This window comes from Ammospiza caudacuta, chromosome 4, assembly GCF_027887145.1.
Source record: "Ammospiza caudacuta isolate bAmmCau1 chromosome 4, bAmmCau1.pri, whole genome shotgun sequence".
NCBI classification, from domain to species: Eukaryota; Metazoa; Chordata; class Aves; order Passeriformes; family Passerellidae; genus Ammospiza; species Ammospiza caudacuta.
Window position 1 is genome coordinate 52,611,713 of NC_080596.1, and position 24,058 is coordinate 52,635,770.

A 24,058-nucleotide genomic window follows, 5' to 3' on the forward strand; every position below is an offset into this window, starting at 1 on the left:
ATAAGGTTTGCAAATTAAAGGTCACTTGGGAAAGAGAGAAGAAAATGTAGTAAATATAATGTTTATTTGTGTGATCTGCACTCTTCTTTTTCACAGAGAGTTAAGCCTCAAATTTGTCATATACATGTGAAAATTATCTTAGTAATGTGTAAATGTTCTCTCAACACAGAATTTTTTTGTTTTTTCATTTGATATTTGGTAATGATGCTAAGGCAGTTCGCACCAGCATCTTCTACATACATCACAAAGAGTAAATACTGATTGTGATAATATATCACATTATTTGTGTTTAAGATGTGCCTACATATCCTTCTGTGCACATTTTGTGGGTAGCCTACACCTAAAAAAGCTGTTAGATTAGCTAAAAAAATATCTGAGAATGTTTTCACAAGTCATATTTTTTGCTAGAGTAGAGAAGGGTGTTGACAGTTAAGCTAAATTCTTTTTTCCAGGTTAGTGTGTTTTTCTGATGGTCAAAAAGTCTTACTCATCTCTAAAGAAACACTAATGTTTAACTGAATTATTTTCTTATAGCAAATTCTTGTCATTTTGAACAAATTTTAATTATTTCAGAATAATGAATACTGCTTTGCTGAAATAAAAGAGTGGGCTTATATGCAGCCCAAGTATTCTGTTAGTGTAAATGACATAATAGTATTTATGGTACTGCTTTCCAGGGCTGCTGAATTTTGAAAGTTCTGAATAGGCCTTTGGAGGGCCCCTGATAGACTTTATACGGAGCTGGCATTAATTTAATAAGTGATATAATATCTGTTAATAGATATCAGCTCTTCAGAAGTAAGTCAGTTGGGGTCTCTAAGCCTACTGGCTTTCAACTCCTGTCTCTTCCTCCAGACATTTTCTCCAGAATATATTCTTGTTCCAGTCAACACTATGAGGAATTCATTACAGTGTCTGATTCTGTTTTATTTACACCAATGTGAATCAAGAGTGCAGCTGTTGATATGATACTTAGTAGTATTTTACTAGAAGCTCCAGAAGTTAAACTGGTAAGCTTATTCTACATAAGCTTTGTTAAAGATGGAGATTTGAAAGACAATTGTGGCCTATATGAAGAAATTTTCTTGCTGATAATCTTGCTCATGGTTAAAGTGAGCCCATTGGAAGGGAAGTGCTGATGTCAAGGGGAGAAATGGATTTTCTCTTCTCACAGATGACTTCAGTTTATAAATTGGAAGTGGTTTTATGTAGGCCATATGTGGCTTTGAGACTGTTGGAATTTAATAGTGGATAATGAATGAAGATGCTGAAGTTGGATAAATAAAATTGTTGCATAAACCACCTAAACCAAAAATAAAGAAATGGCAGAACATGATTTTGAAATATCTGTGTTCCCACGGATTTTGCTGCTGTTACAGCTCCGTGTTGCATGACCTCCTCTGACCCCCATTCCCTGCCAGCCAGTCAGTGTCTTGAGCTGTCAACAGACACACTAAGGAGCTTGTCAGATAAGGGCAGCATGTTGAGTTGGAACAGTGTTTGATGGATTAAGACCCTGGCTGTTTCACCTGTGCAATTTCTGACTTGTATTATGAATGACATTTCAAGGCCTTTGGGCAACATTGCCAAGCATGCCCCTGGAGACCATATTACAATGTCAGAACAATGTCAATTCCAGATAAATAATTTTTTATAGAAAAATAATTAAATTAACATCAAGCTTTTGACAGCATTTCCACAAAAACTCAGAAATCCTCACTTAAGTTTCCCATAGAACTGCAACTTGACCTCCTTCTTTTGTTGTTGTTGACATATTTATTTAAAGACCAGTATTTTATTTTTGCTTCTTTTTTTTTTTTTTTGCATGCTTTAGCAGCCTTTCAGTTACAGCCTTGCAGTGTTCTCACAGGCACTATTAATTCTATATTTAAAATAATGTTTTTCTGAATATTTTTATAGTATACATTAGAACTGCATATGTATACTTTAGAAGTTCTATCCCACCAAGAAGGCTTTTGATGGTTTTTGATTACCTCAAGGAGATTGTCTTCTATTTTAGCTGCCCAAAGCCTGTATTTACAGCTTTACTGAATAAAAATTGAAATTAAAAAGAATAAAAAGCCCAACCCAATCTTTCAGGCCTGTTTTCTTCTGAAAACAGCCTTGACACATTAATCAATAATATAGCCAGTTTCATGCAAACAAACATCTGGAACCTTTCTGAAGATTTTGCAGTGATCACGCTCCTTTCTTCTCTTCTTTTAAGCATACCTAGAGTGAGCCATGCATGTTTTGTCCCTAACCTCTGTGAAGAAAGGAATCTAGATTATTTTGGTGGGGGGGGGAATGAATAATACTCAGGTCATTCTCAATACTCAGGTCATTGTCAAATATGGGAAATACTCTGAAAATTTATTTCAATAAATGTGATGCCTTCTCAGCATTCTCCGGGAGAGGGGGAGCTCTCAGGTATGCAGAATCCTGCATGTCCATCACAGACTGGAACTCTGTGTGCCCTGTCAGGGATGCAGGCAGCTGAGAAGGGACATATGAAAGAACTTGAAAAAATTTTGAAAACTGCTGTCAGACAGCAGACCAAAGGAACTCATTGAAAATTTAAATGCCTCTGTGGAATCTTAGCATTTTGACAAACTGGTAAATGCTCCTGAGGAGCCTTTTCTTCTGACTTTTCTGATCATCTCCATTACTCAGCCTGGATTGGTTTAGACTTCAGCCACTGCAAATTCTCTGCCAAGCAGCCTGCTTCAGCTGAGCCAGCTCTTCTGCTGAGGGACAAGTCAGCAGGGTTTCAGACCATCAGAAAGGGTATCCCAACAGCTGGAGAGTTGGCATAAAGGAATTGGTGATGCCACTGATACCAACTCCAGCTAAGTGCTGAACCACTTTTCTAATTTGTTGACAAGTCAATGATGTTGACATTTCCCAGTGTGGTTACTTAGTGTTGGACAGCTGTAACCAGACTTGGCAAACACCTGTGCTTCACCTTACTTGCACATAACTTAATCCTTCTGCCTCAGCTTCCCAAGGAAAATTGAGTATAATAACATTGTTATCTTCATAGAGGAGTTGTAATTAACATTTTCTTTTTAAATCCTAAATGTAATTAAAATACACAGCAAACATTCCAGCTAAGGACAGATAAGGATGTATAAATCTTCTACAATTTGTTATATGTATTGCTTTTTCTTCCTTTCTGTTTTTTGTTTTCCCCAGTAGTAATACCATGTCAGTTCAAGTATGGAAGGGGAATCAGAAGAAACCAGTACTTGAGAACCATGTGCAATGTGATCTTAATAATTACTGGGGTTTTTTTTTACTTCCATGGGATGTGCTTTTCTTCCTTCGTTTATCATTAATTTTATTGACTACATTTTGTCAGTTTACCCTTGACTTCCATCATCTGAGGAACTGGTCTGATCTAAGTCAGATCGGGAATTTTTTTAACATTTATGACCAAAGCAAGTTAGAAATGGTGCTATAATAGCCTTTGCAGCTACTTGTTTTAGAGTATGTCATGTGATGCTGGCAGCTACTTGTTTTATTCTTTGCCTGAGATTTTTTTCCCCTAAAAGAAGCATCTTAAATAGAAATTATATCCTTACCCTTTGCTGTTCCCATTTCTTTGTATAACTTTCAAAAGCAGTGATTCAGAATAACTTAAGAGCCCACAAGTATAAATGAATCTGCACCCCTTCCTCCCAACAGAGGATTCTTTAAAATCTAGACTGTTTTTCAATATGGGCCTCCATTGATTTCGGCACTTTTGAAAATCAGGCCTTTTAGTTACAGGCATATGTGTCACTTGAGGAAACAAATTTTATAATCCCAGTGGGAAAAGCTTGTCCTTTTCTCAAAAAAACAAGCTAGATTTTTATGCAAACACATGTTGCATGGAACATCTTTTAGCTGACTATATTCCTTGGCTTTTCCACAAGAACTGATGATCCAGAACTGTTTGAATCTCTGGTGGGCTAAGTATGATGACTGGTGCTGTTCTTGACAGAATATGAGTTATAAAAAGCCTGTAACTGTGATGCCTGCTGGATGAATTTTGATTAGAGAGCCCATTTGAAACTGTGCTTTGTGCTTCTGAATTGTTTGTTTGACAAGTACATACTCCTTCAAAGCAGTAGCTACAATATTTGTTGTAAAAAAGGATGATGTATTTTTTGTTTTTGTAGATGTTGATTCAGAACCCTCAAGTTCAAATTTTTAATTCAGAGGTACCTTTATTTTAGCACTATGTAAAGTAACAAGGAAGAAACAAACACAAGATTCAGGCTGCTAACACAAATGGTAACAGGAGTAATTCAAGATTTATTACATTTCAGCTTCTTTTGTCTTTAAGGGCTTGTTTTCTTTAAGGTAGGGTATGAATAGAAACTTCTTAACTATGCAGAATTTGGAAAATAAGAGGTAAAAATATAAAAAACTGCCATTTCTTCTTTAGTGTACTTTTTCTTAACACAAACCAACAGGGAGAATCGATACACTGTTCTAATAGCATAAGTTGTGGTCAATATGTTTGTTCTCCTCTCTGTCTTGTCTACTCATTTCTGATGGAAAAATAGATCCAGAAGAGTTTAGAAATCATATAACAGAATATGGGAATTTTTTTAAAAATTAAAACTTCGAATGCAAGGCAAGCTTGAAGATTCCATGTCCTGTAGTTTATTCTATGCAAATATTAAAACCATTCCTCTGTGTCAAATAAAAAAACCACACACAAATAACTGGTAACATTAGAGTGAGTTTACAAGAGGACCATGTTTCCAAGCATTTATTGCATGAGGAGCATGCAGGTAAAGATTTGCCAAGTGACTTTGTTGCCTATAGTAGGGTTCCTTCAAGTTATACAAGTATATTTGAATTTAGCCTTGATACTCTGCTGTTGGGATACTTGATTGTCAGTCATATTTTTGCAACACCAGTGCTTTTCTTGGAATTTTAATTAGTATTTTGTATTGTCATCAGTACAGGCCAAATTTCACAATTAGTCCCTGCAGCTCCATTTTACCTCCTGAAGAGTAGCTCTCTTGTCACTCTCTTATTTCATTCCAGTCTGTGCCAGGTAACCATTTGGAGATAATAATATTTTTTTATTTTCTGGAGAGTCTCCCACAGGCAGCATGAAGCCTCTAGTCCTCTGAAATGTACCTGTGGCTCCTGTAGGATACTTCAGCCATACCTCTACTTTATCTATGTTGAATAGTAAGGGCTGTGCAGACTCAGCACCTTTTCTGTCCACTGACTTAAAATTTGTTTGTAAGAAATTTGGAGTAGAAATCAACTTAGCTTGTGTAAGGATGCTTCATAATGGATTTCAGAAGTCTCTATCATACAAATAAACTTATCTCAGGACGTGCAGAGGAATTTTAGGAGTCAATCTTTATTTATTTGCTTAAAAAGCAGACATGATCCTGGGAAAAAGATTCTTTTTGGTAGGAAGGGCTTTTTGGAGTCCCATATTTCTAGCGTTTGGCTGAAAAAGGAAGTTTCCTTGCAGATGAGAACAGATAAATATTCCTCGTCCATGTCCAGAAGTTGTCTGAAATCGCTGTGTCTTTGCATCTACATCCCTTTGAAAATGCACTGCTCCCCATGCAGCTGCTCATGGATCAGTCCTGGCCTTTTCCTGGTGCCTGGCAGAGACTCTGCTGTCATGAGTGAGCACCACTGGTTTCTCCCAGTGAGGAGCAGGGATTGAACTGTTGTCCTCCATATAATTAGAAGTAAAATCGGCTTGTATCATGTATTTGTTAAAAGGCAGCTTTCAGGAAAACAGAAACTATTAGCTACCCACATTTAATAATGATTAAATATGGAAGTATAATCATAATATAACAGCAGGATCACTTATACAACAGGCAGTTGTGTTATTTTTGGGAATGGGAAATTCTGCAATGAGTGAAATTGCACCTAGTTATATTCAAATTTTTCTTTTCCAATCAGCAGCTGGCTTTAAGGCAGAGAATTCCTTGTGTTGACTGTCTAGAATGCTGACTGTGTGTCTAGAATGCAGACTGTGGTTGGCAACTGCTGTTAAGAAATTTCCTGTGCATACTACCCCTCTTAGTGAATATCATTCTATTTCGAGCCTAATTGAAAACTGAAGATAGAAAACTAAGCAGTTATTTTTCCCTGCAGTACAATATCTAATATTCTGATTTCATGGCTGTCTGACTGCAATGATTGGGAAGGACATTTTCTCAAAGCGTTCACAGTACCACAGCAATGTGTCATGAGCATTGCCTATCAAGCAAAGGAGCTGTTATATTAAAATATGTGCCACTTAAAAACACACGCAACTGAAAAGTAGGATGCTGTTGTGTTACATTTGGTACAGTCAATAATTGCCTTTTCTTGTCTTTTTCTTTGAAAAAGCTATTAAGAATGTAGAAAACAGCCTTCAACTAGAAAGGTTTTAATAGGAGAGATCTGCAACAACAGAGGTAACACCTATGCAACAAAGGCATGTTGTGTTCAGGACTCTCCTTCCATGTTAAGTCCACGATGCTGGGGTATTTTTGCTGGTTGAGAAACAGGATATGTGTGTGTAGTTGCTGGTGATTGTATAACTGAACAAGCTGAAACAAGCTACTCTGTGGGACAAATGCTTGTTTGTTAACCTATGTGTTAAGTGGGAAAGAAACCCCCAGTATTTACAACAGGACACTGATGAGGGGTAGTAAATAAGGAGGGAAACCTGTTCAAAATGTCCCATAATCTTACATAACAATAGAAAAAGTACTGTCAATTTAAAATGTTTGCTTGTTTTGTTTTTTTTTTTTTTTCTTTTTATATCAGATAGTATTACTGAAGTCTTCACTAACATCTATGTGACCAGTTTTGGACCTGTGTCAGATACTGATATGGTGAGTTCCTGAATCTTTTGCATATATGGATAAATGGTGTAAGATATATATAAACTTCCTTTAAACCTTTATTCTTTTACTTATTGTGGATGGATTTGAAACAATCTCACTGAAATCAGAATGTGCCAAACCCCATGTAGTTTGAAATTTGAAAATTGATTTATGGACTTTACATGATAAGTGTGCTTGTGTTAGCTGTTTAATTTAGACCAGTAAATCTTCTGATTTTCCCACTGACTGTACTTTGGTTTATATTCTGGAGCAATCTTGATATGGATGAACTGGATTCCTCTTGCATGAAAACCTGAGAACCTGGAGTGAAAGGAGCACTCTTAATATTGGCAATAGACTGAGGGACCTGATGCAAGTCAAACCTAAAACTTCTTGAAAGACATAGCTTGGAAGCTGGGTAATCAACATGACTGTGGGGGTTTACAGATCTGTCCTTGATAATTTGCATTGTTTAGTAAGCATTTAAAGAAGTCAGTGACATTAAAAAAGAAAGAAACTTTCAGAATATTGCTCTGGATTATAAGGAATTGTTTGTAGGCTCACTGAAAATAGTACAGAGATTAGGGAGAATGTTTCACACTGGGTAGAAAGACCTGATGGATATAGCTCTCTAAAAGGAAAGGGAAGGACAGTATCAAACTTACTTTACCTGTCATGCTCCTGTTCACTTGCCTGGTTTAGGGGGAGGTGGTTTAATTGACTCTGGGAAAAGTGTAGGAGAGAACAAAATTCTCAGAAGAGTCAACAACAATCTTTTACTTGCAAAATGTAGAACATCAAGATAGAATAAGATAGACTGATGTTAAAACAACATCCAAAGTAAGTACTTCACAAACTTTAGTTTAGCAAACTTAAACTTAGCCAAGCTTAACAAATCCAGATACAGGACACTTAATAAGGCATTGACAGGAATTTTTTGAGAGGAAATGGAGAAAGAAGGAGAAGGAAAGGATAAGAGCAGAATGATATCACCATCTGTGGATTTAGTAACAAGACTCAATTTTGATGTCCTTTGGTCTAAATGGTATCTTGATACATCAGGGGTGGGAAAAACCCACAAAACACAAATTCCAGAGGGTTTATATATGCTTAGCTTTAGATGGAATGCCAAGGCACCTTCCCTGGAGTGGGGAGTTTTATGCTGTCTTTTGCAGCACCTTGAATCTGTTGCAATGCTGTGGATCCTGCTCAGTCCTCTGGTGGAAGACCCCAGGAATTATTCTGGGGGTATTTTGGGGGTTTTTGATGGTTTGTGACATTTTCTAAGACATGAAAACTGCCTCTCAGTCAGTGCAGTTGAGCCCCTTATGCCCCATCAGAAGGGATGAACGTCTTCAGGCCTGTGTGTGAATGTCCCAGTAGGTCCCCCAGGTGGGGAGGAGTTTCACAAATGAGCCACTTGTGTAAGGAAGGACATCAGCATGACAAAAAGTATTAATCCACCTCACAGGATCTGCTTCTTTTTGGCCTCTTCCCTTATGTGTCTGAAACCCCAGCTTCTTGCTGAGCAAAGGCTGCTTTGTCATGGTCATCCCCTGGTACTCACACCCTCTGCACCTGGGCGGTTACTGTGCTCATCCTCAGCAAAGCACCTGCTGCTCTTGCAAATGGCTGATTGTTTGAGCCATTAGCCATTAACATCTCAGTCTTTCATACTACCCTTGCCAACCCTGCGAGAAATTATTTTTGAAATGTTTCAAATATTCTTTATTATGTATGAGACGTATTAAATACTACCTTGGTATAGCTGGAGATACTCAAAATTAATATTTTTTAAAATAAGACAACATTTCTTTTTCTATGGAAAAAAAATCAGGTTATGCATCATACAAAACAGGGAGCATTATGATGTTATCAACAAGTTTATGAAGCTAAATTTTTCACAGTACATTGAACATTTTAAAAGTTATTTTAAGTTAAAAGTTATTTGATTACCTGGTTATCATAGCTTTGGAAAATATATTCTAGTGGGGTTTTGTGGGAGTTTTTTGTGTGGTTTGTTTTGTGTTTTCAAGCTCTGTTTTGAAAGTTATGAATACACAGGTAAGATTTCACATGAAAGGCCATGAAAGGCGATTTCATAGGAGAAATAGACTTTTGTTTATATTACTGTACATGTTGCTGATTCTCCTGAGGTGTTTTTTTCTGATGATTTTAGGTTTATGAAATAATTCTTATTTTGTTAATAATTTTGTAAAAAAGGTATCCACGGCTATGTACAAAGATGATATGAACATCTTGACCTTGTTGGTCTAGTATCTCATGACTTTAGAATGGTGAAGTCTGGCATTTATGGTATTCCTGTGTAACAGGAATATTATATTAATCCACTTTTAAAGGTGATTACTGAGCCACAAGGAGACTTACCCAAGGCTGTGCAAGTCATCTGTGCTTAAATGGAAAAGTAATGAAAGCTCCCTGAGCCTACTCCCTCCCTCCCAACACACTTCTGACATCAGTGGATAAATGTATGGAGAACTCTGGGTGTCTGTTTGCATGGACATATAGACAGTGCACAGATCTGTGCAGAGGTGTTAATCAAAGCAGAGTGCAGTGCATCAGAATGGCAGCTGTTACTCTAATGGGTAGGTTTATTTGCACATAAGTAGATAGATAAGTAAGAGCAGTTTAGTTCTTATTGCTACAAGCTTCAGGGTTAATTTAGCTTGTTCTCTTGATAATTATAGAATAATTTTGAAACGTATGAGCAGTCAATGAGAAAATTCCAACATGTGAGTTTTGAAATAATAGCTTCCAAACCATCACATATCCTGTCGAACATGAAGGTGACATTAGGGTTTTAACCATGAGTACTTTTTCATTTAGGAGCTGCATGACTGAATCAATAATTTAAACTATTATGTAGAGGATTCATTGATATTTTCTTCTGTAAATGCTGGAAACTCAGGGATATTATATATTTTTAAAATTTCTTCCTTAAAAAGCTTTATTGCAAGAATAAATTTGACTCTTGTCCATGTCTTCTGGAATTTTTAGAAGATCCTAAGCTCAGATTTTTTCAGGAAGGTTGGTCCCATCTCAGGAAGTCCTCTGCTGGCACAATGTGAATGGTGAGGCCCTCAGTCACGTGAGGTATTTAGGCTGAACACTGCTGTTGCCCAAAACTCTGAGGAATATTGCTGCCCTTAGGATTCCTTCTATTGCAGTTTCTTACAGGAATAAGATCATCAGCTGTGTGACTGCACCCCTTTACATGATCTGTTTTGCAGTTTATTTTTTCCTCCTTGGTTAGTATATTGTGAAGAATAATGGTGCTTGGAAGAAGAGAGGTGCTTTTGAACACAGGAAGGGGACTCACTGACATGTGAGATGTTTAATATGCATTTACAATTTGGAATAAGCAAGTGACAGACATGCAGTGATGGGTGGATTGGAGCTAAGGACACAGTTCTCACATAGTGTTGATACACAAAGTTGATAAAATTTAATTCTAACTTTTGTTGCTGCATTGCTATGAATTTATGAGGTGTCCGTTTCCCTCACTAGCTGTTCCCATTAATGGTAATGTGGTATGGTGTTTGATCTGTGACTCAGTCATTGCTGAGTGTGGGTTTTTATTCACATTTGCTTTCACAACTTTCTCAACAAATCATTATGTCCAGGGGAATTTGATCTTTGACTGATTTTAAGCTAGCTGGAATTGCTGTTGATAAATTCAGGAAGTAGAAGTTGAGGCTGAGATTTTTCTCTAAATGTGTTAAGAGTCAAAAACATTTGGTGCTTGTAGTGGATTAACATTTTGACTAAGTTCAAAAGATGCTACTCTCTGTTCCTACCAAAATAGCCAGCTACCAAATGTGTTCTCTCTTGGCCAGCAGTCAGTTGCAAACTGTGCTTCAAATGAGCAAAAATATTTTGGTATCTATACCATTTGTGTCAAAGAAAAGCTATTGTATGTCAACCATTCTATCTAATGTCACATATGTAGTGCTAATATATAAGGATTTTCAACTTCCTTTTGCAAGCTAATGAGAATCAAGGAAGGCAAAGCAAAACACAAGTTTAAACAGATTTTATTTTCACCCTTCTGTCTTTTTGAGTTGTTGTTTCTCAGAAATGTTCAAGTTCAGTATTGTGATGCTATGCCTTATAGGCTTCCAACCCAATCAGTGATAAAAATTTATTTGGACATTAGCCCGAGAGAAGAAAAGCTGCATTATTTAGAAAAACAAACAAATGAAAAATTGGACAGAACAACTGAAAAATAAAGCATCTCTTAATTTTCTGAAGTGTTGTAGGATTAAGTTCTTGTTACAGGGGCTAATTAAAGCATTTATAATGAAATTAAAATTTTTAATATTTGAAAACTCAGAGGTAAAGGATGAACTTCTTTGGACTATAATTTGTAGGATATAAAAGGATTGAACATTAAACCTGATTATTTTTCTATTTTTAAAAATTTGTTTGAAATCTGGTAGACTGTACCATCACTATAAATCTACATGCTGCTAACTTGAATTTCAACACTGAAAGCTATGTATTTTTACCTCTTTTTATCAGGCTTGGTGCCCTTACGGGCTCTCTCTGACACTTTGGCTCCTAAAATTTCTCCCACAGCCACAGACATACATATAATAAATGACACCTATTTACTCCTCAAGCAGTAGTTATTTTATGTAAGACAGATTATGTAGGTACTGAGTCCCTTATATAAGGTCTGCTGTGAAGAAAGATTTGCCAAGATGCAGCAAATTTTGCCTCAGAACAGTCTTTCTGATTGTCGTTGGGAACGGTCTTTCCTGCTTTCCTCCAACACATGGTTAGTAGGTGGCAGGACTTGAATCAGTTTAGCTTGAATATTAAAACTAAGAAGCCTTCTGAAACTTTTATATTTCAACTTGCAGTCTTAGATTTTCATTGTTATTGGGGAGTTTTGTTTATTGTAGTTGCACCTTTATTCCCAAGTTGCTTGTAAACAACAGTTTTTCCTAATTTCTTGATGTTTTCACTTTGAATTCAAGGAATAGGAACATTCCTTTGTAGAGATCATATACACAGCTGGTATGTGTATGATGTGTATATTCATCACTACACACACTTCCATCTCATCAGTTTTCAACTGAAATGTCAATAAGTGTTTCTGATTTTTCAAATACAACCAGATTAGAAATTTTCAGTGAAGGCTGAAAGTCAAATACAGAAATAAGCAGAAGGATTGTTACAGCATTCATCACTGCAATTGAGGATGGTTCTTTAGAGGTAGTGACTGAACTTGGAACCCTGTTTTTTTATTTCTCTCTGTTTTTTCAAATTTCGTCACTTTAGTTTGTATTTGGGTTTTGTTTGGGGTATTTTTTCTATGCAACTTATTTTTAGCTCTGTTTCAGAGTCTAATTATTAGGTAGAATTCCTTAAGAGAAGCTTTACAGAACTGGTATGATATTTAATTCTGGATAGAATAAGGGAATGCATCAAGATTATTCATTTTTCAAATAGATTAGAAAAAAAGTACTGCAGTTACTTTTACATAGTTATTATTTGAACTCAGTAAGAGAAGACTAAGGAGTAAAGGAAATGCTAAATACACTGGAATTTTTGGGCAGAATTGGGGAACATCTAGGTTGTGTTTTTATAATTGATATATTTCTGAAAAGTCAATACATTGTTGGCTCAGGTAATTGCCTTTGCAAGTTAAATCCTTACACTGAAATTTTGATGAGAATATCTCACATGATCTCTTGCAGAGTTTCTGTCCATTTATTCTGTTGGGAAGGCTTTTTCCTCTGTTCAAAGTCCTGCCAAGGGAGTCAGTATTGGAAATTGATTTGTCAGAGGTTGTGTCCAAGCCTGTCATTGCCGTTCGCTCTCTCTGTACCTTTGTTTGGGCTCCTGTTCCTGGCACCAGGCATCCCCTTTGTTTCAGGGTTGCTCTTTCTCCATGTCTGAATAAAAAAGGGATAATGACAGGTGTTTTTATTTTCCGTGACAGCAAAAAAAGTCCTGTAGTCTCTTTTCTAAGTAATCCCTATATGTATCTTCTACAGAACTCTCTTATCCCTCCTTGGTGCTTCTTTTAGACTCAGAGTTCACTCTACATCAGGTATATGGAAAAAAAGAGAGAGAAAATTATTCTGAGAAGGTCCTTTTCATAGATGAATATGAATAGAAAGACATTCTCTTCCCTAGACGCTATCATTCAAACTGGTTAAACACATTCTTTCCAGATTTTTTTTTAATACTTCATGTTTCGATTAAATGCCTAGACAGAAATGACTGAGGTTGACAGATTAGGCAGAAATAAAAGGCTTGAAACATGTTCTTCAAATAGAGAAAAATTGTGCTGCAAGTCCCTAGAAATATTCCACATATTCTTGATAGTATGAAAGGCCATATGTATCTGGCAGGCATTACTTATGTATTTAAAAATGAATACATGTTCCTTTGAAATGCAGTGATGGGATTGTGTTTCAATTTTTAACAGGGTTGTGAAGGGTTTTGATAAAAAGTAACCAACAGTGCAGTTTCAAACCAGAATCCACCTTCATCAGAATATTTTCAAGGATTCTAGTCACTAGTATGTACGATTCACGCTCTGAAAGACTTGAAGGGAATTTCTGTCTGTCTGCTGTTTCCTTCTATGTTCTGTCTTGTGCACACATCAGGAGGTAGGTTTTGGAGAAGAGAAAATGGACTCAGTTTATTTATCTGTGCAGTGAGGTTTGATGTTGATAGACAAGGGCTTGTGCAGAGCCTGAGTAGTCAGTACTTATTGTTGGAGCATTGAGGGGGTTTGGAGGAGAACTCTTTCAGTCCTCATATTGTAAGACAATTGCTTGTTTTTAGAGAAGAGAAAAGTAGAAAGTGAGATAGATTATTTGTCCATTCTGGTAGGGGGGCCTAGGCAAAGCCCACCAAGCAGTGCAATGATGAAGTAGCTTAGGAGACTGCTGTAGTGTGTCAGTCCTTCCTTCTGCCATCTGCACCCTGCATGGATCTGCCCACAGAGACAACCACCAAGACAACCGACTAGTGATGTGATCCTCCTACTGTAAAGCTAATTTCAGCACTCACTGAAAATATCTAGTGTGCAGGTTTAATAAATTCAATTGCAGAAGTTGCATCACAAACTTAAACTCGTTGCAGCAACGAATATCAGGTTATGGTAAGAGGGCATATAATGGGCAGATTAGTTTTTTTTGACTAATTAAATTTTTTGAATCTTCTGTCTAAATTCCTTCTTGTTTTTTTTGAAAGTAATTTTGATGCTTAGATACGTACATGTTAGTATTCTGCTGCACCAGTTAAAGACTAAGAAAGTTAATGTTTTTAAAAAAATTCAAAAGAAAAATTACACGTTTCCTTAAGGCAGATATGAAAACATGAATGTACATTTTAAGAACTAAAATGAAGAAATTGTACTGCTGTAAAAATAAATATTAACATGCAGTCCCCATATTAGCTAGGCAAGATTTAGGTCCATGAATCTGAACTGTCTCATCAGTGTATCAACCACAGTATTTCCAACTGTTTTAAGGACTCAGTGGAAAGCTATATGTGCCATTTCCCCTTTGCTTACTTTTAATTTTTTTTTAATTTGAATTTTAAATGTTTTGTATTTTGCAGTACTTAAAATTTGTTTTGTGGTTATATATATATATGTCCATTATTGGCTATAAGAGTGGTTAGGAAAAAGACAAATATACTTTAGATAAATTACTCAGAAAAATCTTTACAATAGGGAATGAGGAACTCTGGCTTGAACTATTCATTAAACAAAATGCTGTGTTCCAGAAGGTAATTAATAAAATGTTCCATCTGCTTCAGGACAATACTGCTTGCTAATGGACACTTACAATTTTTGAGATATTTGGAACACATCCATCTTTACTCCAGATGCTAAAACTTCCAAAATATACCAACCATTATTGGAAAGGATGAAAGTACATTTTTTTGTTGTTTGAACAGATACAAGTCTGGCCTTAGCAAAAAACAAAACAAAACAAACAAACAAAAAAAAAAAATAAAGACTGTCGTGTAGTGGCGAGGGATTGCTTATACTTAGGTCAGTTAAAGCTTCAGCCAGAGACACTATCATCTTTTTTATGGTGCGGAGTGTTATGCACAACAACTGCATATTAAAAGAGGAATAAAATTTCCTTGCCATTTTATTATTCATTGAACTGGCAGAGGGTTAAGTGCTTCTTAAAACTCCAGCAAGAATCTCATTGCCTGCACCTAAAATTTCATGTAAGGTAGTATAACACATATTTGAAAGATTATGTTTAATCATACTGCATTAGAGTCTGGCTGTATAAGCACCATGTTAGACACGACACAGTAGGCAGCCTTTCTCGTCTAGAAATTATCACAGGACTCCTCTGAAGACCTGGAAGTTTGCTCTTGTGGTTTTGTGGATATACTGCACTATTTACTGCAGAGTGCTTAGGTCATATCCAGAGAAAACAGGGGTTTTTCATTGGAGAATATTTGCAGAATGAAAGAAATATCAGGTATTAATCTCAGTATTTTTTCTGGAGTCCAGATTTGCCTTTGTCATGGACATTAGTCTTGACTGAAAAGTAAACATTACACAGCATTTATCACAAAGTTATATATATCAAACATATTGAATAGGAATTAGTCTCAAAATCTTTATGTAGCAGCTTTTTGTAGCTGGCTTTTTATCATATTGATTATATTCAACGTACTTCAATTCAAACATCAGTAGGGATATTCCTGATCATAGGTAGAATAGATTTGGCACAGAAGGGAACATAGGGTCAGTGAATATAACACTGGGATGCAAAGACAGGGGTTGTATGTTGCTTAAATAATAATTTTAAATGGACAGTGACAAAATTGAGATCCTATTACTTCCATTGAAAAAAAATGCAAAGAAGTCTGTAGAAAGATAAGTTAAGAGCTAAGAGATTTTACTACTATTGTGGAAAATGGAAACAGAAGGTGTTTGTCATCATTCACACCAAACCTTGGTTTATCCTGTTTCCATCTTCTAAATGTTCTGAAATAAAGATCTCCAGCACAGACTGGAGGGTGTTACACATGACCATAAAGGTGAGGGTAACTCAGGTTCTTATTAATTGATCCTGGGAGCAGATTAGGGTGAAGCAACACTGAATGACCAGTATTTATAAACACATACATACATACATACATACATATATATATATGTGTGTGTGTGTGTGTGTGAGTTAATTTTGGGAAGTTTTGGTTGCAATGGAAAGGGGGTATGTAGCCATTTTGGTTATTAGTATCAATAGCAATATAGCAGTACAAAAGCATAAAAATAACACTGAAGAAAATTTGTAAGGAAATGACAGAAAGAGAAGGAAAGGAGAATAGAAAGATATCACCACACATGGATTCAACAAGACTTGATGTAATTTGAGTGTTTGTTAGTCAAAGTGATGGCCACATTTTTGATCTGCCAGGGGTGTGGATAGACCATGAAACATAGAGTTAATATGTATGTCAGTATTAGCAATGGAGTAATGTATGTTCAGGTTTACATGGGAGTGCCCAGACACCTCTCCTGGGGAAGTGTCGTGGGGTGACAGCCTTTATCCCAATATCGTGTGTTGTGTCTGGCAGCTGTGCCTTTTCTCTCTCCCCCCCTCCCCCCCCCCCCCCGCCATCTTGCTGCGGCGGGGCGGGGAAGAGAGGAGGGAGGGTTTGACCAGGCACTTTGGCTTTTGGCTGCTTGGCTTGGCTAGCCGCTTGCTTGCTTGCTTTCTGCTTTTTGCGCTGTTTTTTTTTTCCTTTTCTTTTGTTCCCTCTTTCTTACCCTCCCCTGAAGGTACTGGACCGGCTCCGGACCTGACCTGGGACATCCAGGACACCCGGAGTTTGCGAGAGAAGCTCCGCGCCCTCCACAATACAGCCTGGTTTCTTTTCTTTTCTTGTGTTGGGGAGTGTTCTTTTGTTCCTTGTGAATAAATAGGTTTTGTTTTCCACTTTGCTCCTCTGAGAAATTCCTTCCCGAACCCGGTATTGGGGGAGGGGTGGTTGGAGGTTTGTTTTGTTTTGGGGGGCTCCCTTTTGGAGATTTCCCCTAATTTGTCCTAAACGAGGACAGGAAGGGAGCTTTACACTGTCTTTTGCAATATGTGGATGTGTTGCACGTGTGGATCATGTGCAGACCTCAGGTGGAAGACCCCAGAAATGAGTCTGGCAGCTATGGCCTCCCCCTGCCAGACCCAGCCAGGGCTTACTTTCAGCACATCTGCAGAGTTGGCTTTTCTTGTAGATACATTGCTCCAGCCTTGTCTACTTCTCCTTAGACCTGAGATAATGGGACAATATTAGCACCTTTATCTTATCTCAAGTTCCTATCTGGAGGCTTAACTTATTGTCCAAATTTCCAGGAATTCACAGAGACATAGTGGGGAGAGGGAGAGAGGGGAGTTCTGTGGTCTCAGAACAGAAGAGCAGTTGCTTTTTTATATAGTTTGCCATAGTGGGCAAAGTCCTTTGGTGATTACCTTAACAGTGTTTGAGCCATTAACCATTACCTGTGGATCAGTCAGAGGTTTACCAGTAGGATCTTTCAAGGCTGCAGCTCATTTTACTGCTCATTCTTTCCTGCTAATTCTACTTCCTTAGCTGTTGCCATGCAGCAGATGCAGGGTTTTGTGAAATGTTGCTGTTTTGATTTAGTAGCATTTCATGTCTGCTTTTTTTTCTATTTTATTTCTCTTGTAATTATTTTTATGAATGTTAGAAGACAGTAAAAAAGCAGCATCTTTGAAGTTCTTTATTGATGGAAACATTGCAAAAAGGTTCAAATTTATATTCTAATCATTTATGTGCAGAGGTGTTTGTCAAAAGAACCTGTAGGACGTATCACTCACTCCTATTGAATTTCAGTGGAATTTCAAAGTCTTAATCCCTTCAGGCTCTTCTTCTTCTTTATACCTCAAACATCAGTCTTACCATAAAAATTATTTATTGGTAAAGCCCCTCAGATGAAAGGTACAAGGAGGCTCTTAGGGCAATTTTCCTTTAATTACCGGGTATTTCTATCTATATTTCATGTACTCCCCTGCTGCTCCTGATTCTCCATGATATTATGCATTTTGTCACTTTCCCTGGTCTGCAACTGAACTGATATTGTTATTTGTAAATGGGATTTTAAGTCACATGACATCTAAAAAATAAAACAACATGTAAATCAGCAAATAAAAGAGGTTTAAAATTAAATGTGATCTATCATAAAGAAGTGAGCAAACCACTTGTTATGAGGCAGTGTCTCTAGCAGTGATGAGGCACTGAATAAAATCCAGTATAATATCAAAGAAATGCATGTTTTAGAGATTCATAGTTTTGTATTAAACAGATATATTTGCTAAAATATTATTAGAGAAAATAGAAAATTAGATTAAAGAAAACCAAGTAAATAAATGTTCAGTGTACTATCGTGTTAGTTTTATTTAAGTTTATTTTAAAAATTTAAAATTTTAATTAGAAAAATGACAGAATTTATTACATTAATGTATTATGTATATACCTCTTGGTATAGCTAAAAACTGAGCTTCTGTTTTTTGTCAGATTAGTTTATAGGTATCCATAATTTCCAAAATATCTCTTTGCATCTGTCGCCGTTCATAAAGAGAACTGCTTTCTCTCCTGCCCCTGTCATGCTCCTTCACATTACAAAATTCTTTTTCCTTTACTCCTCATTCTCTCCTCAGCCTCTGGCCCTGACCTGGAAAAGGTCCTCACAGCTCTTTGGCTTGCAGACCAAAGGAGCTAAAGAGAGCTGTCACTTGTCTCTGTCTAGTCAGCACTCCTTTTGTATTTCTGTATGATTGATGGAGAAGAACCCTAAGCCTTGTTAACCAGCACACAAGGGAGCCAGCAGAAAATGATAGAGGCTGATAAGTTCCTTGAAGTCACTTTTATATTGAAATCCCTTGAAAATTTTATATTGGTTAAATTTTATCAGGCCTTGTCCATTCAAAGTAATTTACTTGAAAATGGTCTATGCAGAGGAATTGCAGTAGTACAGACTGTTGCAGCATACTAATATTTGGAAGTCATGAGACCACATTTTGTACCTGTCCAAGAAAACAAAGTTGCACCAAGGTAGCATTTGCCAATATGCTGAATACAATTTGCTTCCAACATAGTTTTTAAGCTCTCTCATATCCAAGTTTTATGCTGGGCAAAGCAAAGCACTAAATCCATTTGCAGTTTCATTTTTGAAGATAGTTGATAAATTTGCGTTCTCAATGTTTAATCAGTTTTTTGTTTGTTTGTGTTGTGGTTTAACCCCAGCCAGCAACCAACTAAACAGCAACAAACCCACCAGATGGGGTACCCAGCCTGTTGACACAGGCGTCCGGTCTAGGTCATCAGTCTGTTTTTGCTTTCATCCTTTTTTCCCCACTGTACTGCTTCCAAGACTAGGCATCAGGGTGATGTTCACCAGGCAGAGTGTGTCACCAGTTAATCATCAGCTGCTGTTTCCTAACTAAGTACTTTTGTTCATAAAATCCACACCACTACAGAGCCTACATTCCTCTTCGGAAAAATCTTGTATCATTCTGTTTGTATATACTGTACCCCTTATGGGTTGCATCGTTTCTGTCCAGGCTCAGCCATTCTCCATGCTCTTGAAATGCTGAGTTACTCTACAGGAGAAGATGCTGAAAGAACTATTTAATCTTGTGTATTTTTTCCTTACTTTCCTTCCTTACTCTGTTTGCTCTAATTACCCAGGTCACAGATACTTTGTACATCAGAAATATATATAAATATTGAAAGAGTTCAATATGCAAACAACACCTAGCAATCATGAAGAAGAATGTCATACCCTTAATAAGCTGACTTTCTGCTTATTATTCTCAGTACTATACAATTTTTTTTGTGATGATTGTTCTCCCTTGACAATTTTGCGAAGGGAATTTTGCAGACAAAGCTTTTCTATTTTTGTTCTCAGAAAGCAGATTAGTGTTTCATTGTGTCAAAAAAGACATGTATTTATTCCATTGCAGGAGTACACGATAGATGTGTTCTTCCGTCAGCGATGGAAGGATGAGAGATTAAAGTTTAAAGGCCCAATGAACATTCTTCGACTGAATAACCTAATGGCCAGCAAAATCTGGACTCCAGATACATTTTTCCACAATGGGAAGAAGTCAGTGGCTCATAACATGACCATGCCAAACAAGCTTCTACGAATCCAGGACGATGGGACGCTCTTGTACACCATGAGGTACGTCTGTTCATCTCTACTCAAGCTATTTCTTGATGGGATTTTTCCATTGAACCATTAAATCAGGTTTCAGGAGAACTCTCCTTTGTTTTGTTTTTCTCTCAGCAGAAAGAAAGCTAGAAAAATGTATGTTTTGTTTCCAGTTCTGTTAAAGTCTTTTGGCTGATAATGAGTTAGATCAGTTTTCCTATGTGTGCCTCAATTTTTGTAATGCATTGAAGATACTGAACAGATTAATAAAGTTAAGTGAGACCTTCAGGTAGAGTTTACCAAGTCTGTTTTAGAATGATTAAGATAATGTAGGAGTTGACCTATTACTGCAGCCATTGTACTGAATATATGAGCCACTAAGCAAATTTTTTATTAAGATCGGGGGAATAAAAAAACAGAGCAAGAATGAAGAGATAATAATGTCTAAAATTCTTTCCAGCAAGAGCTAAAGGGAAAATGTCTTACTATGTAATTACTGTTTCTTTATATATAATTACAATATTTAACTTTAAATTTTAATTTTTTCATCTTGTGCATCATTTGTAGCTAAGATAAATATTTCAGCTGGTAAAATGTATTAAATTTGCTTAGAAAATAGAATATAGAATATGAAAAATTATAAAAAATCATGTATACGCAGATATTAGTAGCATTTTTAAAGGACTGATTTCTTCTTTGGTAACTCTTTTGGCCATAATGTTTGTTACCTATGTGAATTTTTTTGAATATTTTACCCAAGTTTCCAGAAGCCCTTGACTTAGGTTTTTTCTTTTTCTTGGAGAATACTTAATAAATTTAAGTTGTTGTGAATGCTGACTTAAAATCCCCAGCCTAAGTCAGATAGAAAATGTGAGCTTCAAAGTTAACATGTACTCTGGTACTTTCTCCATGCAGCCATGCCAGCATCCCTGAAACCCAGTTTTACTACACAGCTCTGAAACCCTTACACTATTGAAAGTTCTTGAGTAGGCTGCTGATGATATTGGATGGTGTAGTGCTTGGAGAGATTCAGAAAAGTTTGTTTGAAGTAAATTCAAGCCCCTTATGTTGTATTTTTGCTTTGGCTCAAATAATTATTTGAGAATAATCTGTCTAAGCTGACTGAAATTCTCTTTCTCCAGAGAGTATAAGAATCATATACTATAAATTATAGGAAATACTGTTTGAAACCATTATGAAGCATAATCTGAGTCAGGTTAATTATAATTGACTATGCATTTTTGCTACTTGTGAGTATGTTGGTTCTCAGGGTATGAAATTAATGTGTACACTGATCTGTTTTGCCTAGATTTTAAACAGCTGTTTTTTTCATGTCTACATAAAAATGATTGTGTGATTTACATCAGAGGCTCATGCAGTTCTTTCCTTTGCCTTCAGCCTGTTTGCTGATTCTTATCTCCTGGTGTCCCTTGAATTCAGATAAACAATCCTGGGGAGTGGAGGAGTAGAAATATGAAATATTTTTTGGTGGAAGGCTGGGAGAATATGGCAGAGAATACAATGATTAGGAACCACTGGGAATACAGAAGGGTGAAACTGATGTTTGGGGCTGAATGAAGAGGAAGAAAAGGCATACAGAAAAAAATCTCTACCCAGAGAAGACTTAAAGGCTAGGAAGGAGAAACATAGGGTTTTTTCTTGGCTTTTATTAAAAATTAAAAGTAATGGGGAAGTCCATGAAATGCTTTCTTCAAATTGTTTTAAATTATTTTTTATTGTAGTAATCCCTGTAGATGATACTGGGATATTTCACAAAATAGGCAAAAGTGGATGCTTTGTTAACATACTCTCACACCTTACATAAATATAAAGAGTAATTACTAGTAACATGGAGAATGAGAAGCAGAGGTCTTTTGAAAGAACACAAATATTTTCCCTCTGTATCTTCCATTCAAACTGTGAAAAAAATTGAATTAAAAATACTGGAGTAGGGTTCTTTGGCAAGTTAATTGTATTTTAGATGCTCCTTTAAGAGCTGTAGTAGCACACAAGTACCACAGAATACTATGAGAGAAAAATTATTTTTCTTAACAGCCTGGCAGTACTTAATTTGTATTTTATTTTAAATGACCTTTGTTCATAATTTTGAGGTCAGCTTTTACAGGTTCTTGATATGATAAGTAAATGCCTTTCAAAGGACCATGTAAATTGGAAGAAGTAAAAGTAGATTTAAATTCTTGTTAGTTTAATATAAAATTTCAATTTAGTCTACTAAATTGGCATGAACTCTGTTCATTTCTGTGGAACTGATTTTCTTGTCCTGCTAAATTACTTTAATGCATAGAGATCTTTTGCCTTTTAGGCTTACAGTCCAAGCTGAATGTCCAATGCACTTGGAGGACTTCCCTATGGATGCTCACTCGTGCCCACTGAAATTTGGCAGCTGTAAGTATATAATGGGAAGTAGAGCCTTTGATTAGTGAATATCTAACATTTCTCAGCATAATTTTGTTTCAGTAAATTGTTACATGAGAAATGTAAACCACAAGATGAGACTTAAAAAAATTACTGTAACCTGACACATCAAAATCTCTTTTCTCTATTCAAGTATTGTGTTTTCTAGTGTATTTTAAAGATTTCATTACTCCAGTTAACAACAAACAGCCTGCACCTGATCAACACTGCACTGGTCTACTTTCATTGCAGTGTGCAAATCACACTGACCAGCACAGAACTGGATGCACGTAGCCTGTGTAGCATTAACAAAGAGCAGATAGAGGAATTCAGTTAGTGGATTTTTTAAATTTATCACCAAAACTTAGTTTCTCTTTATTGTTAATGATATTTTTAATGTTCTTATTCAGTGAAAGCAATAATGAATGGCTTCATGTGATAAAAAATTTCATTCTTATTGCATCTCCATGTTACAAACAGGTGGAATTTGACCTAACTGGTATTATTTTTAACAGCAGCATTATTTCACTTTCTTAGATTACAGCCATTCTTCTTCTTCTTCATTATATATATTTTGGATGTTTTATACTAAAAGCTTTATTTTTTTTTTTCCCTTTGGCTGCAGCTTACATTCTCTGCTGGGCCCGGGAAAGGAAATTGGGTTTTTTTGAGGAAACAAGTTAAAGCCCTATAAATTCTGGCTGATTTTACAATAATTGTAGCAACCACAGAATACAAACCTGGGGATATGCTGCCACTAAGGACCTCATTAACCACAAGATGCTTGTCATAGCACTGTGCTATGACAAGCACACTGTCTCCATCGTGCTCCAATATCCCTTTTCCTTGGAGTTTATAGCAAATTAAACAAAGCCTGTGCTTCTGATGATGTTTCCACATTTGTAGGAAATCTTAGCTGTGGAGATAAAAGATCATTAGAATGAATGCTATTTACATCATAGAGCCTTCCCTTGCCCCCTCAATATTATATTTGTAATACATAATGCAGCCTAAGTAACTAACACCAGAGATGTGAGCCAAAATCAGCTACTGACTAATAATATTGACATATATGTACCCAGCAAGGCATGTTGGATTTATAAGGTGTTGCAGGGAAAAAAGGACTCCTATGTAGCCTCAAAGCAATTTGAAAACTCATGTAATAATATAACTGATACTCAGGCCAAAAAACTACTTTCTTTTGGAGCAATTTTACATTGGAAATCCTTATTACTAGGTGTATTAGACTCTGTGTGAATCACTCCTTTTTTTGTCTTTTTTTGGTCCTGATTGTTTGTTTTTCTTACCAGCTTGCTCTTTTTTTCTCTGCCTATGATTTTCTAATAATCAGAGGAATTCTAAATGTGAGCAATGTGATTTTAAAAAGTGTATTTCATTTCCCTCAAAGTCACCCGTGCCTGTTGGCACATTCTCAGGTGGCACTTACTTCTGTTCATTTTGAATGGCTTCACACACATTTTATTTCTTTACCTAGGATTCAATTCTAGACAACTGTCCATTTTTCAGCTTTTATTCTGGGATAGAAACTGAATGATGAATAGTGGTGAAAATAAGCAGGAATCCTGAGGATTTTGGTTTAACTAAG

General features: G+C 36.4%; 1 protein-coding gene across 1 annotated transcript in view; it reads left to right on the forward strand.

Moving 5' to 3' along the window:
- GABRA2 (gamma-aminobutyric acid type A receptor subunit alpha2) overlaps positions 1–24,058 on the forward strand; it is a 61,276-nt gene that overhangs the window by 18,545 nt on the left and 18,673 nt on the right. The window contains exons 3-5 of the mRNA XM_058802964.1: positions 6,790–6,857; positions 19,847–20,067; positions 22,361–22,443. Coding sequence (XP_058658947.1) covers positions 6,790–6,857; positions 19,847–20,067; positions 22,361–22,443 — 372 coding nt within the window. The remainder of the gene's footprint in view (positions 1–6,789; positions 6,858–19,846; positions 20,068–22,360; positions 22,444–24,058) is intronic.